Here is a 15,555-nt window from a genome sequence, read left to right on the forward strand (position 1 = left end):
ATGACAGCCCCAAGTACACAGATGACAGCAGTGCTGAGAGACTTTCTCTTGGCCGTGCTGGGAGTTACAGAATCACAGAATGGCCTGGGTTGCAAAGGAGCACAGTGCTCATCCAGTCCCAACCCCTGCTGTGTGCAGGTCGCCAACCAGCATCCAGGCTGCCCAGAGCCACATCCAGCCTGGCCTTGAATGCCTGCAGGGATGGGGCATCCACAGCCTCCTTGGGCAGCCTGTAACAGTGCCTCACCACCCTCTGGGGGAAAAACTTCCTCCTAAAAGCAAGAGTGCTGACCCAGCCCCAATGACAGCAGTAATGGGGTATCATTCTCCCCACAGCATCTGCCCAGAGGTTCTCTTGGAAATCCTTCCCACTCCAGGCCCAGGCTGAAGGAAGGCTGCTGTTGGTACAGAATAACGCAACAAAAGGGAGAAACTCAATGCAGTTATTTTTAGGCTCCTTCAGTTTTGTCATTTGTCATGAGACTCTTAGAGCAGCATTAGGATAAGAAAGGCTTCAATGTGCGTTCACCACAGAGCAAAGCCAAACACTGAACGAATTTCAAAAACCCTGCAGGAGAAAAACACAAAGACCCCTGTTCAGATTAAAAAACAAAACAAAACAAAGCCAAACCCACATAACCAGCTACGGCACAATTCAAGGTTTCCTCCTAAATGGCTTCCAGCTCCTTGTGGCAGCCTCCAACAAGAGAAGTGCTGTCGGAAGGCATTAATGCAGCCCTCGGGACAGCAGCGAGGAGGTGTGGGCAGCAGGGCAGGGTGCCCACCTCCTGTGCCTGCAGAGCAGGGTGCACTGCTGCCCTTCCAGCCGGCCCTGGCCCCAGCAGAGTGCCAGGATGCACATCTTACCCCCGGGCACTCAGCTGGGTTAATTGCACTGCAACACAAAGCAGCAATTGTCAGGGCAGCGCAGAGAGCCAGCCGATGGCAGGAACTGCTTGCCCTGCTGCCTTTTCTTTAGGCTGTTGTAACAATCAGCACAGGATATGAGCTGATGTCCACCGTGAGAGAATACCAGAGGTTCAGTGATGGTCCTCTAAACGGGGATGTGAATTTATGCTGTTCTGAAATCCTAGAGGCTATTGGTAAGCCTTCAGGAGAGGTGCAGAAGCTTCAGAAGCAGCCAGCTCTGGAGATGTACTACAGGGAGATACAGACAGGGCTCTCTGATGGCTCTGCCAGCAGCAGGTGACCGCTGTGTGCAGTCACTTCATGTGCATGCCCAGAGAACAAGACACAGAGCTGCAACACCCCGTCCACGGGGTGAGAGAGGTGCCAGAGACATGGGATTTATCTGCCACCAGTACTGCCCACGTGGGAAGCCAGACCTGGAGCACAGCTCAGCGACAATTTGTCAGACTGTTTATTGGAGCTAAAGATATTAGAACAATTTGTTTTATGTGTCAGATGGCCCTCTTCTTTGCAACATCTGTTCTGCTTTCTAAGCCACAAAAGCCACAGTGTCTTTCCAACCTTCCTCTGCATTTTGTTACATCTCCAGGACTTTTCTGAGAGCTCCATGGGGCCTTGCACACAAAGGCAGGAAGGAATCAGGACCCCAGGAGCTCCTCTTGCACGAACAAAGGACAGCCAGGAGGAAACAGGATGCTCCTCACCTTCCTGGTGACAGCCGGGTCCAGATAGCCCTTCAGCTTCTGGATGTACGTGTGTGGGGGATTCTTCACTTGGAACCTTTCCTGAAAAGGATGTAAGAATAAACATCAACCATCTTACAACATTTTCTGTATTTACTTATGATATGTATGAAGTGCATGCATACACGTACATATTTAAGCAGAACACACACTATAAATATATACGTACATACCCTATATTCATCTATAATCTCCACATGTACCATATGCATGCAAATAAACCATCTTTACATGTATCTTGATTTTCTGAAATTTGATATGTATATTGGATGCATAAAAATACGGCTTACATATTCAATTACAGTTTTGAATTCCAGTTACAGACACAAACAAACACCTGGGACTGCAGAGCCTCTGTTCAGCAGGAGCATGGAGGGCAAGAGAAGTGCTGCAGGAGCAAATACTTGCCCGAGCTGGATTGAAAGGCACCACCAAACAGAGCCCGGCCCCATCCCCTGCCCTTCAGCTGTGGGTCAGAGCTGCTCAGACCCCTCAGCCATCTCTCCTTTGGGTGCACAGCTCCAGGGCTCTCAGCTTGTCCCCATCAGGAGGTGCTCCAGGCCCCAGCAGCTCTGCAGCCCTCCATGGGGCTGCCCCAGAAGTTCCCAATCTGCCCTGAATTGGGGAGCCCAGCACAGAGTACAGTGCTCCAGCTGTGCCCCCTCAGGGCAGAGCAGAGGGGAGGAGCACCTCCTGCCCTGCTGGCCATGCTCTGTGCAACACACCTCAGGGTACCATGGGCCTCTCTTGGCCACCAGGGCACACCACTGGCTCACCATCGCCCTGCTGTCCACTAGGACCCCCAGGTCCTTCTCTGCAGAGCTCCTTTCCAGCAGCTCAGCCCTGTACCCATACTGATGTGTGTGGTTACTCACCCAGCTTGTTCTCAGCCCACCTCGCTGCCCATTCACCAACCCTATGCTTGCCTACAAGGATGTTATGGGAGATGGCATCAAAGCTTTGATTTCAGCAAGGCACACACCTCCCACTGCTCTCCCCTCATCTCCCCAGCTCTATGGAGCTGCAGTGAAACAGGAGTTAGTCTGCAAGAAGCATGCTGTGTCCATACCTGGTAAGAGCATTACCAAAAGTTCTGATACTATTTGCATCTTGGAAGAATTTTAAACTATTCTGTCCTTTCCCTTGAGGAAAGGCCTCATAACAATTTCCTCCTGGTGCTACAGCTTCGCATTCTGTAGCTGATACCTGAAACCCTCACATATGAGGTCAGGATGCAATTCTGCCTGCATTATCTGGACGTTATTTCCTACCAAGGAGCATGCTGCTGCCAGTACCAGAACGCACTGTCTGAACACCAAACTTGTTCCTGTTATTATCTTGCTACTTGCTGTAAAAAAAGCCATTTATCATGGTCAGAGAGGAAAAATGGACTCACAGATCTATCCTGCGGTCCAGCAGCCCCAGGCTATGGCTCCTTAAGATACAAAGCAGACATTTCTGCCCTGCATTATAGTAGGATTGCTTCCCATGCACCCTCACAGATGGAACTTGGCACTGCCTTTTTATCTCAAAAACAGCTCAGGAACCACAGAGCTGTGCACCCATGGTCAGTCCCTTCACTCCCTCTAAACCTCAGGGAAATGAACACAATTTGTGGTGATGGAGGTGAAGAGGGAACATTTGGATCACCCAGCCCATAAAAGCAGAGAACAAGCCATCATGTAGCAAGCAGCCACACACAGGACTGGTTTCAAGAAGCCCAATCTAACTGCTGAGAGAGGAGGCAATCACTGCTACAAGCTCATTACCTGGCTGGTGCATTGCCAGGGGGCCAAGGAAGCTCATATGTTCACAGAACCTCTCTCTTCCTTAGACTCTTCTATCTGTGTGCCTCAGTGTGACCGCTGAGGAAATGTCACAACTGTAGTTAAATTGCTGTTAATTGGAAGTGCTGTCAGGGTGCTGGGAGAGCCAGGTGCAAGAGGCAGCGTGGCATCACGGGGAGGGCTGCAGATGGGTGTAAGGCTTCAGCACAGCTCCTGCCCTGCACGGAGAGCACCTGCTGCAACCCTGATCCTTATGAAGAGAGACAACAGAGGCAGGAACCCAAGTATGTTGTCGGGGACTTCAGAATACAGAACATTTAAGCACAGAAAGTAAAACATCTAAAAGTATAACATGTCAATGTTCAAAGGTCTTTAACTGCTAGCTCGGTGTAAGTGCTTTTTATGGAACAGTTGGGACAGTTTCACATTTAGACATCCAGCTTCCCCAGGACAGAGCCCACCATGGCTTTGCAGTGGGCAAAGCGCACAGAAGTGATTTAGAAGTAGTTCCATCCATCAACTCATTTCAGAACTCCTTTACTCTGGCAGACAGACAACAGAAGCAATTTGCTCTGAATGAGAACACGTCCTAAGGAGTCACCAGAGCTTCAGGACCACCACTGGAGCTTTGTGTCAGCTCTGGAGATATCCCAGCACTCAGCACTGATGTCCTCCTCTGCAACTGAACCATGAGAGTATCAGTGTGCCTGCTGTTCCCAAGCACTGCCCTGGGGCTGCAGGAGGGCCGGGCCATCCTTGGAGGCAGCAGTGGGGGGGGGGGTGTGGGCAGCAAAGGGACAGCTGTGGGATTGATCCTCCTTTTGGGGAGCTCCTAGTGCCACCATGGCTTTGATGTGTTATACATAATCCTCTAGAGAAGCTGTTTTACTCTTTCAGAGTCATTTCTTTCATTCAGGAATGGGGCATCATCTGCTAAGTGGCACAAGCTTTCCCAGCCCTGGGGTCAATAACTGAAGTCTTCAGCACAAACCACTTGAAGAGACTCAGCAAGCAAGCCCAGCAGTCTGTGACGCAGATAGCACACACTTTTGTGTGTTTGTTTTCTTGAAACCAGCCATAATTATGTACTTGTGTAATGATCTCTACAGCAAGGTCATTAAATAAATACTGCTCATTATCACATAGCAGAATTACTTGGGCCGAAGGACTGAAGCCTGCAGCCATCACCAGGTCCCACGCAGGGAAATGCTAGTCCCTTTCCTCTGCTTCCTCAGCTCTTCCTTCCCTAAGGAGGCAAGCCCACTGCTATCCTCCCCTAGCCCTTAAGAACCAGAAATAACAAGCTAAAGCTATTGCTTTTACCCATCCTCTCCTCCTCTGGCAATCCATAACTGTTCATTGGCCAAATCTGTTTTCAAAATAAAAACATCTCAGGCTGTGAGTCTCACACTGTGTGAGGTTGGGGGTCTCCCCCACAGACACACAGTGCTTCCAACTCGATCTCACCTCCCCAGATTTCACCATGCAGGAGGCAGGTGGCTGCATGGAGCAGAGCCGGGCAGACACAACACTGTTGTGAATCCCAACCAAAAGCTGTTTTATCTGCTCTGTACAGACTCGAGGCACTGCTGCTATCTGCAGCCTCGACATCAGAAAGGCATGGACCAGCAGTAACCGCCCTGCCTTTGTCCAACCACGTGGTATGGAAAATCATTTTGCAGAAATAATGGGCCCTTTCTTACTTACAACCTGCTGGGGAACCTCAGCCCAAAGGCTGAAATGGAAGAGCACTGTCCAACACTGCAGTGAGCCGCTCTGTGCCTCCCTGAGAGGAATGAATGATGGAGAATGATTCAGGGAGAAGCTCGGGCTGGGGACACAGCACTGCTCCCACTGCCCTGCATCAGCACCTTCTCCTGGTGGATACAGCAAGTGAGGCCAGGGGTTTCACTTCAGCAGTGAGGAGGAACTGCTGGATTCCTGCATTTCCTCTTCCATGCAGTCCCACGAAGAACTCGATACATCCCTTGTTCACCTCAATCTGGGAAATGTATTTATTCCGAAACCAGGAAACTGTGGCTTTTCCAGAGATATTCTGCTTCCAAAAACATTCAGGATGTTTTCTGTGTTAATGACATCTGTTATTATTGTTACCCTTGCTGGCTCATTCTGCTCTCAGGGCTCACACAGGCCAGGTAAGCATTCAGTGGGTCTGACTCGGCACTGCTGGGGAAGCTGTGTGCCATTTGCCCTTTGGAAGGCTGTAAAAGCACATGTGGGCTAGGCTGGGCAGCATGAGCTGCTGTGAACCTCTCTGTCACCATGCAGCTTCTGGCAGGATGGAGGGCTCAGCAATAAACATTTCTCTCCTCCTAAGAACATGATCTAACAACTACAGCCAAAGCTCCTTTCAGCTCAGTGCCAATGAAGACAGTCTCAGGGTCCCTCTGTGGTTTAGATGTTCTTCCACGGGCTATTTGGAGCACTGTTTGTTTCTGATGGTAAAACCTCAACACAGCTCATTTCTGGGCTCAGGCTCACGCACAGCCTGGCCTTCAGCCCGGCTCCCTCAGGCATCACCAGCATTGCTCCTTGGGCACTGCAAGCCCAGGAGAAGCTACCACCATCCCCGTGACCCCACACCGGCCACCAGCCTGCCAAACTGTCCCTTCCTTCCTCTGGAGTCCCAGCACTGTTGGGAAAGGGCTCCAGCAGCAGCTCAGGGCTGAAGTTCGGGTGCCACCACACTGCTTCCATCTTGGTGCTCTTCATTAGTTGCTCTCCATGCACCTCCAAGGGACAGGACACGATCTCCACCCCTGCCACAGCTTGCCATTAGAGGGCAATGAAGAACCTCCTAAGATGCTCACAACCTCTCAACATTCATGTCCCCCCAACACTTCAGCGCACACAGCTGGACCGAAATGCCAGCAGTGCCACTAAACACTCCATGAGAGTGGCTTGGCTCATCAAGCAGGGCACATTATCTCCTCTCCCTGCCTGGAAGTCGGCTGCTCACATCACATCCTCCAGACCTGGTTTCATTCTTCTCCTCCTCCTTAGATGTATTCCTTGTTCACCGACCCAGAGAGGCAGGGAGCAAACTTATAGGGAAGCTGCAGCAAAGCGTGGATGACTTACAAGGACAAAGGAGAGGGAGCACCGTCCTGGCTGATTCCCCACAACCAGCACTGCAGCCCCTGCAATGGCTCACCAGAAAGCACATCCACCTCGTCAGAGCAGACACAAAATTTATTATTATAGAAAACAGCAATCAAAGTTTGCTTCCTCTCTAACAGCTTACGTTCCATACAGAATCTATTTCTAGAAGTGTTTGCAGCCACGTACCATAATTACACGGACAGATATAAATATTTCACACACCATATGCTGTGCTATGGTGCTGTTACAGACACCTGCTCCACGCTGCTCCAAACCTCAGTGGCTGGCGAGCACCCAGCAGAGACGTGGGGCAGCTGCAGCAGATTGCAGCCGTAAGCACATCCTCTGGGACAGTGGGACCCTGGGAAGGGTGGATTTGGTAACTGGATTTCATTGGAGGCTCTGCCACTGTAATGGGTATAAAGGAAGTGTCCCACAAACCTATTCATAGGACACTCCTAACCTCACAGCATGACTGTGCCTTCTGCTGAACCATCATCCTGATACCTGTACTGCCATCTCAAGGAAGCATCCCACTCTTTCAGCCCTGGATCAATCACTTTCATTAGCAATCACTTTGAAGTTTATGGCAGATCTTGCTGCTGGCTCACAGATGCACACCCCACCTTCCACATGCTTCACTTTCTCTAAAGAATGCTGTTTTTGCCCATTTGTTACAGCAGACCAACCTGTTAATTGCTACACACTGCTGCCAAGCCTGCCCTGCACACAGCTGTGCATGAGGGATACCTCAGCATATGGTGCTGCTTAATCCCAGGCTGCTGCTCAGGCTCTGGAGGTGAAGGGGAGTTCAGACTGCATCACCATTTGTCTTTCACCAAAGGTGACAGCTACGGCCATATGGGGCAATGGCTCAGGACAGGGAAAGCCACGCGCCCAACTGCATCAACATCACTCACTGACATCACACAGCTTACTTACAAGGTGAGAACCCATCCACTGCACACAGATTCCATGAGTTTGTTACCAGTTACGAGCACGAGGCCAAAGAAAGGAGTGTCAGAAACCATCCAAATGCTCATCTCCTACAAGGTGCCCTTTTAGGGTCCTGCACTGACAAACCCCATGCGTGCTGCTAACGAGGTGTGTGCCATCAGCCCCCCGGCCACCTCACCTGGTCGCAGATGAGCTCCCACTTCTTCTCATTGTCGTACTGCCGCAGCAGCCGGGCTTTGTCGGGAGGCAAGTTCATCGCGTTCTGCAGGGAGAGAGAAAGGAGCATCAGGTAGTGGGCTTGGCTTTGGGAGGCAGCAGATGTGGGTGAACCGAGGCAGCAGGGCTGCACTCACCCTCATTGTTTTATGTGAATTCCTGTTGACAGCATTACTCAGAAACATTCCCTCTCAGCATTGCCTTTGGCCCCAGAAGTGCCAGCAATGCCCCTCGTGCTGCAGGATGCACTGGGATGCAGCGGGAGCCTTCCAGCCCTGAGCACACTGATACAGCAAGCACCTGGTGCCGGGCACTGCAGAAGGCTGCTTTTCTCCAGACGAGGTCCTTAAAATCCATTTCATTCTATTTAAACAGCAAGATGCTGTTCAGGTTTCCAAATGTCACCACACGCAGCCCTATTTGCTTTATAGTGTAGCTGGAAGCACAGCTGCCCACCACGACACAGTGCAGGACAGCCCAGCTGGGTGCCTACCACCCAGCACACTTTGGAGTGGCAGCACTCCAAAGCTATTTGCACAGCACAAGGAGAGCTCTGCAAGCACCACATCTCGAGAGCCTCCTATCAGCAGGATGCAGCACAGGAAGGCCACTTGCCAGAGCACAAAGCATCTCTCCAGCTGTAGCTCACATATCTCGCTCTGAGACACAGGCACCTGCTCGCCCACCCCAGGCCCCGCTGCCTTCCCACCAGACCTCACTACTTCCACCAGTGGATGAGTGTCACCCGCTCCCAGAGCCTTTCCACCACTCTGTTGCTGCTCTTCCTGAAGCTTGTTTTCTATCAGATAACAAATACTCTTCTCTTTGCTCATCTGTGCTGTCATGTCAATAGTATTTACAGGCTGTGATGCTATCTGCTGTTGATTCCCCTCTCAGTCTCTCACCATACACCTTATCAGTTCTGCTTACCATACACCTTATCAGTTCTGCTTATCATTTTAATGCACTCCTTGGTATTTTTCCTGGGGCTCTGTCAAGTGCCATTCCTTACTTGTGACGATGCAAACGTGTTTCAGAGCTTCACTGGGCCTAAGCTGTAGGGGAAGCCTCTCTGTTTACCTGCAATGCATGTCCTGGGACCAGAAGCCATCCTGGAGAGCTCTGCAGAGCGCAACTACTCTCTCCAGCTCCTTGAAAAGAGGTTGGAGCAAAGTGCAGGTCATCTCTGCTCCCTGGTAACAGTGATAGGACAAGAGGTGATGGCTTCACAGTGCACCAGGGGAGGGTCAGGGTGAGTATGAGGAATAATTCCTTCTCCAAAGAGCAGTCAGGCAGTGGCCCACCACCAGGGAGTGGTGGTCATCATCCCTGGGGGTGTCCCAGAGCTGTGGGGATGTGGCACTGAGGGACGTGGGAGGGTTAGGGATCTCAGAGTTCTTCTCCAACCTTAACAATTCTGTGAGTGCAGCCTGAAGGAGGGAAACAAGGCCCAGGCAGCGATTTGGATGAACAAACTTCAAAACAGATTAACTCTGATTTCATTCTGAAGTGTGAACTCCCCCAACTCTACATCTCTTGCATCAGCAGCTATGGCACAGAAAGCTGCTCCATCGCCTTGGCTCAACCCTTCTGCTTGCACAGCTTTGGCTCCCATCACAATTAACCACACATAATCGCAGTCTGTATTTCTTGCTCCCCGCAGCCCAGTGAAATGACTCCCAGGCATCTCTTAGCCACTTCCAGGTCCTCTGGTTAGGGGCATCACACACAGCAGCACTTTCTGGCTATCTGCAGGCCCAGCACTGCCAATCTCCCACCTTCCCCCTCCATGCAGCTCGCGCTCGGAAGCCTTTGGCATTCAGCTCAGAAGCTGCAGCTCAATCCTGTCTGCAGAGGCCGATTCCCGGCTGTATTCTGGCTCCAAGCACACATAACTTCTCTTTTTCCCCACAAATTCCAAAGTTATTCATGTCTACTGTCCACGTGCCAAGTCATATAGGTAAGGTTTCCATTTCGTTTGCTCTGGACTGGCATTATAAAGCTACAACTTCATTTAATCACAGTAGCAGATGGAAAACCAGGGGGAAATACTAGCAGGCCCACAAAATATTAAATTGCCTAAGAGTTAAAAATAAAACTAGCGGTGCATCAAGGAAATATACACATTTAACCTATTGGACAAAGCCCAGCTCCATCCAATTCAGCACCCCCACAGCAACCCCAAGCTGCAGAGAGGCACTGCACCCCCAGCCCGGCCCGAACCACCCCAACCTCTCCCAGCTGCCATGCAAGGACAGAACTCAGCTTCCTCTAACTTATTCTTCATTTTAATGACAATGTACAGGCTTATTGTTTTGGAAAACAAACGTGGCAGCATCTTGAGTGACTTAAAAGCATAAGCGTTGCTAATTAATGGCATTAAGCTGTTGCTCTTTCTTGCTAATCTTATGATCTTTAAGTCTAAATCCTTTTTATTTATGAATCATGACATAAACGTGCCAGCATCAAACAGGACAGGCTCCTCCTAATCCATCCGCTCACAGCAAAGGCCCCGCGTGCATCAGTAAGCCAATTAGAGCACATCCATCCCAAAACACGAGACCTTGCCACCAGCCTCCAAGCACAGAAAACCATTTCCTACTCATGGGAACGTCCATGGGAGCCGTGCCCAGTAGCCCGAGGACACGGCCATCCACTCCTCTGTGTGAGAAGAGCCTGAGAAGAGCCCTGGGGACAGCAGGACGTGGGCAGCAGAGGAAGCACCCAGTGCCCATTGCAGAGACTGTTGCCGTCTACCAGAGCCCCACACACAGCCAGCAATGCATCCCCTGAATTCCAGCAGCAGCTTGGCAGGCATGATGTGAGCGCAGGAGAACACAGAACACATAACTTCCCATAGCTGCAATGGCAGAATTAAACCCCAATTCTGCTAATGAATCCTCTACACCGGGAAACCTCACGCGCTGCTCCAGTGGCTCCACGGTGCAGCTTAACGCCAGCTCCTCTCTGAGACGTGGCAGAGCAGCTTATATTCCCAAGCCCTAATTCCCAGCTCACTTTCTCCTCCTTCCCTTCCTCTGAGTGGGATTATTTCCGATCCGCACAACCACAAGAGAGAGGAAAGCAAACCTTTGCACATTTTTGGCTTCATGGTAGTACTGATGGAACAAACCGGAGCTTCCACAATATCCTTGGTCTCGTCAGATTCACACTAAGCTGAGCCTTGCTCATTTCCTCACCTGCTGACTCTCTCACCTGGAATGTCCCAGCTCACAGTGGCACTCCCTGCAGGCTCTGTGCACAGCACTTGCTGACTGCCCGGCTATCGCCTTCTGCCTCCAGCACTCCTGGCTCTATCTCTGCTGCCTCCATGATGATAAGCTGCACCCTTCATTTTTTCTGTGTTATGGCCATGACTGTTTTATGGCACTGCCTGAACTATTTCAAGCTTTTTTAATGTTTAGTGAGTTCTTACAAAGTAAATCCAAAATTGGTCCGTAAGTCAAATCCATACCTCCCAACCTGTAGAACTGAGAAAGAACAGGCATCCTTCCAGCAGGGAACCTGCAGGTCAACGAAGCTCTGCTGCAAACTTCAGAGCTTGCCTACTAAGGCAGCCCTCTGTACTTTGGTACAGTGTTACAATTTAACTGCAGGATCCACAGTAAAAGAGCCCTTCATGTTCCTGTATAATACTAAAATTCAGCTTTCTGTAACTCTGCATGGCTTCACTTCTCAGTCCTGCTACAGTGTGTTTATTTAGGAAAGCTAGAGGCCAGTGAGGCAGTTCTGGGTGTGTTGACTTTACGAGGAATCCATGCAAGGCTAAAATTAAATCTACTTATTGTTCTCATCCTCCTTCTCCCCTTTTTTTTCCTTATTAAACCATTCTTTGATCTGGAAGCCCAGCACTCAGCACACAGATGCTCCCAGCAAGGCAGCTGTCCCGGCAGACATCCATGTGCAGGGCTGGGACTGAGTGCAGTACTCTCATTTACACTGTGTGCACCCAGGACTTCTCAGCAACCCCACATACCCTACCTGACATCATTCATTGCTCCCTCCTCTGTGCTCCCCACTGAAGCTGCTGTGCTGCTTTGCACATCACTTCTTTGCTTCCTCAGCAGTAACACATGCATATTGATTACACACTATCCTAACCTGAGAGCTCTTGGAGATGTGAATCTCATACTGCTCCACTGAGACCCCCACTAGCATCAGCAGTGCACAAACAAGAGCAGGGTCGGGATGTGTTTCACCACGCACACACGGGGATCCCATGCAGACAGCCTGTGCACGTTTTGGGGAGCTCAGCTCTTCCCCAGTACTCCCAGCAAGCACTGGGAGCTGCAGCTGCAGCCCTGGGGCAGGAGCAGAGGTGTGAGCCAAGCCGGGTGCTGCTGACATTCGCTGCTGGAATTCCATCTGAGAAGCATCTCGAACGTCTTGGTGGCCAGCGACTGCCGCTCTCACCACAGGGCTGTTTATACCATTCAGAAATTCAGACCCAGACTAATACTTTTCAGATTCTGGAAAAGCTGAAACCTCATTAATTCGACACCGAGAAGCCGTTTCACGCTGCAAAAGCCCCAGAGCCCAGCTCACAGCTGACTCACCCATCCCGGAAGATCACCGCCTCACTGCTTTACTCACTCATTCAAATGCACTCACCACTGATAAGGCACACCACAGAACCCCAAATTAAAGAGCTTTCAGTGAAACGGCTGGGAAAGTGCATTCCAGCTCGAGCCTATGCTCACATCTGCCAGGAGCCGGGAGCCGCAGTACAGCAGCATGCACCCAGCTGCTGGGAGCCGTATGTCGGACGCGGTGGGAGATGCACAAAGGAGATGTGTTGGACATCTCATTTCTACCACTGCCATGAAATGCTGAACACGCTGTCTGGAGCAACCCACCTCCTGTCTGTAGGCTTGCACCTTCCTGATCCCCTGCCAGCACGCAGCAGTGCAAAACAGAAGGTGAAGGCTGAGCACTGGGACAATCAGTCTGCTCCCAACTTGCTGATGGGTTTTTCTTCTTACAATTTATTAGTTTTTATCAGCTTTATAAGGATTCCACCGAAAAAAAAAGCTTTGCTCTAAGCAGAGGATTCCCATCCTGCACGACACTGTTCACTACAAAGCCCTCAGAGCAAACACTGCAGACCCAGCTGTGTAACTGAATAGCTGCCTATCAACTACTCTGCTGAAAAGGAAAAATTAACAGCACAGACAGCAGCACCTATCAGTGAGTGTCAAAAGCCATCTGTGCAAGAGGACTGCACAATCTCAGCACAAAAGCAGCTGTAAGGAACAGTCAGCTCGGAGGCCTCGCTCTATCCAGAGGTGTAAATCTCATCTCCCAAACACCCCGGTGCTGTGTAACAGAACACAGCTCTCAGAGAACCCCATCCTGCAGCTGAACCACAGTACAAGGACAGAGGCAGCCCCTCCATGCTGGCACCTGCACCACTCCCCACCCCGTGCACGCAGCCCCAGCCCTGCAGCCCTGCCCCACATCCCTGCCCAGCACCATTCAGTGCAGGGCTGAAGTTAACCACGCTGAGCCAGGCAGCAGGTGATGAAGTGAGAGCAACTCTCCCCACGCACGCCTTCAACACACTGGAGTACTGGAGGTGGTTTGCAGAGGAATGGCTGTTGTGCATCACCTCCAAACTTGCTGCTAACTCTCCTGGCCAACAAAGCTCCTGCCCTGCTCACTGGCAAGCTGCGAGGTCACCTCGCTGGGGAAGAGCTGCAGCTCTCAACAAAGTAATAAAAGAGCAGTTAAAGAAATTTCCCCTAACTGGAATTTTAAAAGCAGCTGAAAATCACAGCATGCTACTAAGAGATAAGGAGAAGTGTTTTCCCAACATGACAGCAGCAGCAGAGCCCCACTGCAGCCAGGATTGCTCGTGCTGATGTACCTGAGCAAACACCACCCGTGGTGCTCACCCATGCACCAGCAGCCAGGCCAACCCCAGCAGGATCCATGTCACTGCTCTGGATTTTCACTTATTTAGATAATAACCCACGTGAGGACCTAATTATGGTAGATTCACTTCCCACTTCACCATTTGCTTCACACTAAGCCCACCACCAACAAATGTTCCGTGCTGGTATCCTTGTTCTGGAGATGCACTTTCACTGCATCCATCCCATGCCCACCAACCAGAGTGGGCCCACTAACAAAACACAGAGGGTGTTACAACCACAGCTTCATCAGTTAATTAACAGTACTAAAAAACAGCCTGATTAGTTGCAAGCATTTAAAGCACGCAAGTATCCAGTCTGGGCCTACCCAGCCTCTTCTGTCAGATGAAGCACTCAGAGGGTGGTGAGGCACTGTTACAGGTTGCCCAAGGAGGCTGTGGATGCCCCATCCCTGCAGGCATTCAAGGCCAGGCTGGATGTGGCTCTGGGCAGCCTGGGCTGCTGGTTGGTGACCTGCACACAGCAGGGGGTTGGAACTGGATGAGCACTGTGCTCCTTTGCAACCCAGGAAAGCCATTCTATGATTCTGTGATTCTCAGGGCTCACCTCCCCAGCCCTGTGCCCTGCACCCATCAGCTGGAGGGGATGCTCACCAACAAACCACTCTGCATGCACTGGACCAAGGCACACGTTGGTAACATTCGTAAATAACTCGAATTCACAAAAGATTTCAGTGTCAGAAAGCCAAAGCTCAGGAGGACCAGGAACTCCACGAGTCATACTTGGTGCTTTAGACTAAGCAAACGAAGCTATAAACAGTGAAACAAGCAGAAGTGATAAGCACTTCTTAAACACTGCAAACTATTTACCTCCTCTTTTCTGCATTCAAGTACTTGATGAACTGTGAAGGCAATTTATCTGAAAGTTTGTTGTACTGAAAAATGTAAACATGAGCAAAAGCTCCCATATGCCAGGCTCCAAACCCATGTGAATTTTTACAGGCGTGCCATAAACTCCAGTTTATACTGGAAATATTTACAGGTCTGAGTACTGCCAGCACCACTGCACCCAACAGAAGAGGCAAATGGCCAAAGAAAACCACAGCCGTGTGACTTTCTAGCCATAATGAGAAACTCCTCGTGCACTGAGGTTGCTCTGTCTCCCACTGCACAATATCTGACCCCCAGGGCTCTCCCGCCTTACGTCTGCTTGTGTTACAACAGGAGTGACTACAAACATAATGCACACACACACTTATCTACACGTCACATGAGTAATTCTCATGCCTAAAAATCAGGCGTCTCCAAGCCACCAGTGCAGATATCTGTTGTTTCACCAGTCGCATTTTCACACGGACCTTCCTGTATTTTTTCCATTGCCCTTCAGTAACCAAGTGTTAAGTTCCAAGGACTCAGCAGCTTCCTGCAGAGTGGCGTGAGGACCTGCCTGGATGATCAGCTGAGCAGATCCCTCTGTTTCCCAAGGACAAGGCAGAGCTGTAGCTGGCAGGGAAGCCTGAGAGCATCACGAGAGAACGCAGCTGCCCCACAGCATCATTAAACATCGCCTGCAACAAGCAGGTAAAGCAAATCACCAAAAAGCAGTAAAGCTCTGTTTATGCAATTGGCTGCACACACCATGAGGCAATTGGCTGCATTTGTGAGAACTCAATACTCACTTTGAACACGTGAACCATCCGCAGCAGACTGCGTGGGTCTGAGACGTGGCAGGGTCGCACTGCACCAGGCCCAGTCCCAAACAAGGCTGCTCTGTGCTGGGCAGTCCCAGCTCCCTCCCAGCACTCCCACCGAGGCCCCAGGATGCCTTTTCACTAATGGAAAGTTCACAGCCATTTTACTGCAGGCTTTTATCAAGCTGCAGGAGTAATGGGATGGACTGCCCACC

At 50.7% G+C, this 15,555-nt stretch overlaps 1 protein-coding gene across 8 annotated transcripts in view; it reads right to left on the reverse strand.

Annotated features, from left to right (window-relative positions):
• Positions 1-15,555, reverse strand: part of FMNL2 (formin like 2) — a 108,344-nt gene that overhangs the window by 49,708 nt on the left and 43,081 nt on the right. For all 8 annotated transcript variants that reach the window (XM_048953342.1, XM_048953339.1, XM_048953343.1 and 5 more), the window contains exons 2-3: positions 7,719-7,802; positions 1,635-1,715 (exon numbers count right to left, since the gene is read on the reverse strand). In XM_048953342.1, coding sequence (XP_048809299.1) covers positions 1,635-1,715; positions 7,719-7,802 — 165 coding nt within the window. The remainder of the gene's footprint in view (positions 1-1,634; positions 1,716-7,718; positions 7,803-15,555) is intronic.

This window comes from Lagopus muta, chromosome 8 (genome assembly GCF_023343835.1).
Source record: "Lagopus muta isolate bLagMut1 chromosome 8, bLagMut1 primary, whole genome shotgun sequence".
In the NCBI taxonomy this organism is placed as follows: Eukaryota; Metazoa; Chordata; class Aves; order Galliformes; family Phasianidae; genus Lagopus; species Lagopus muta.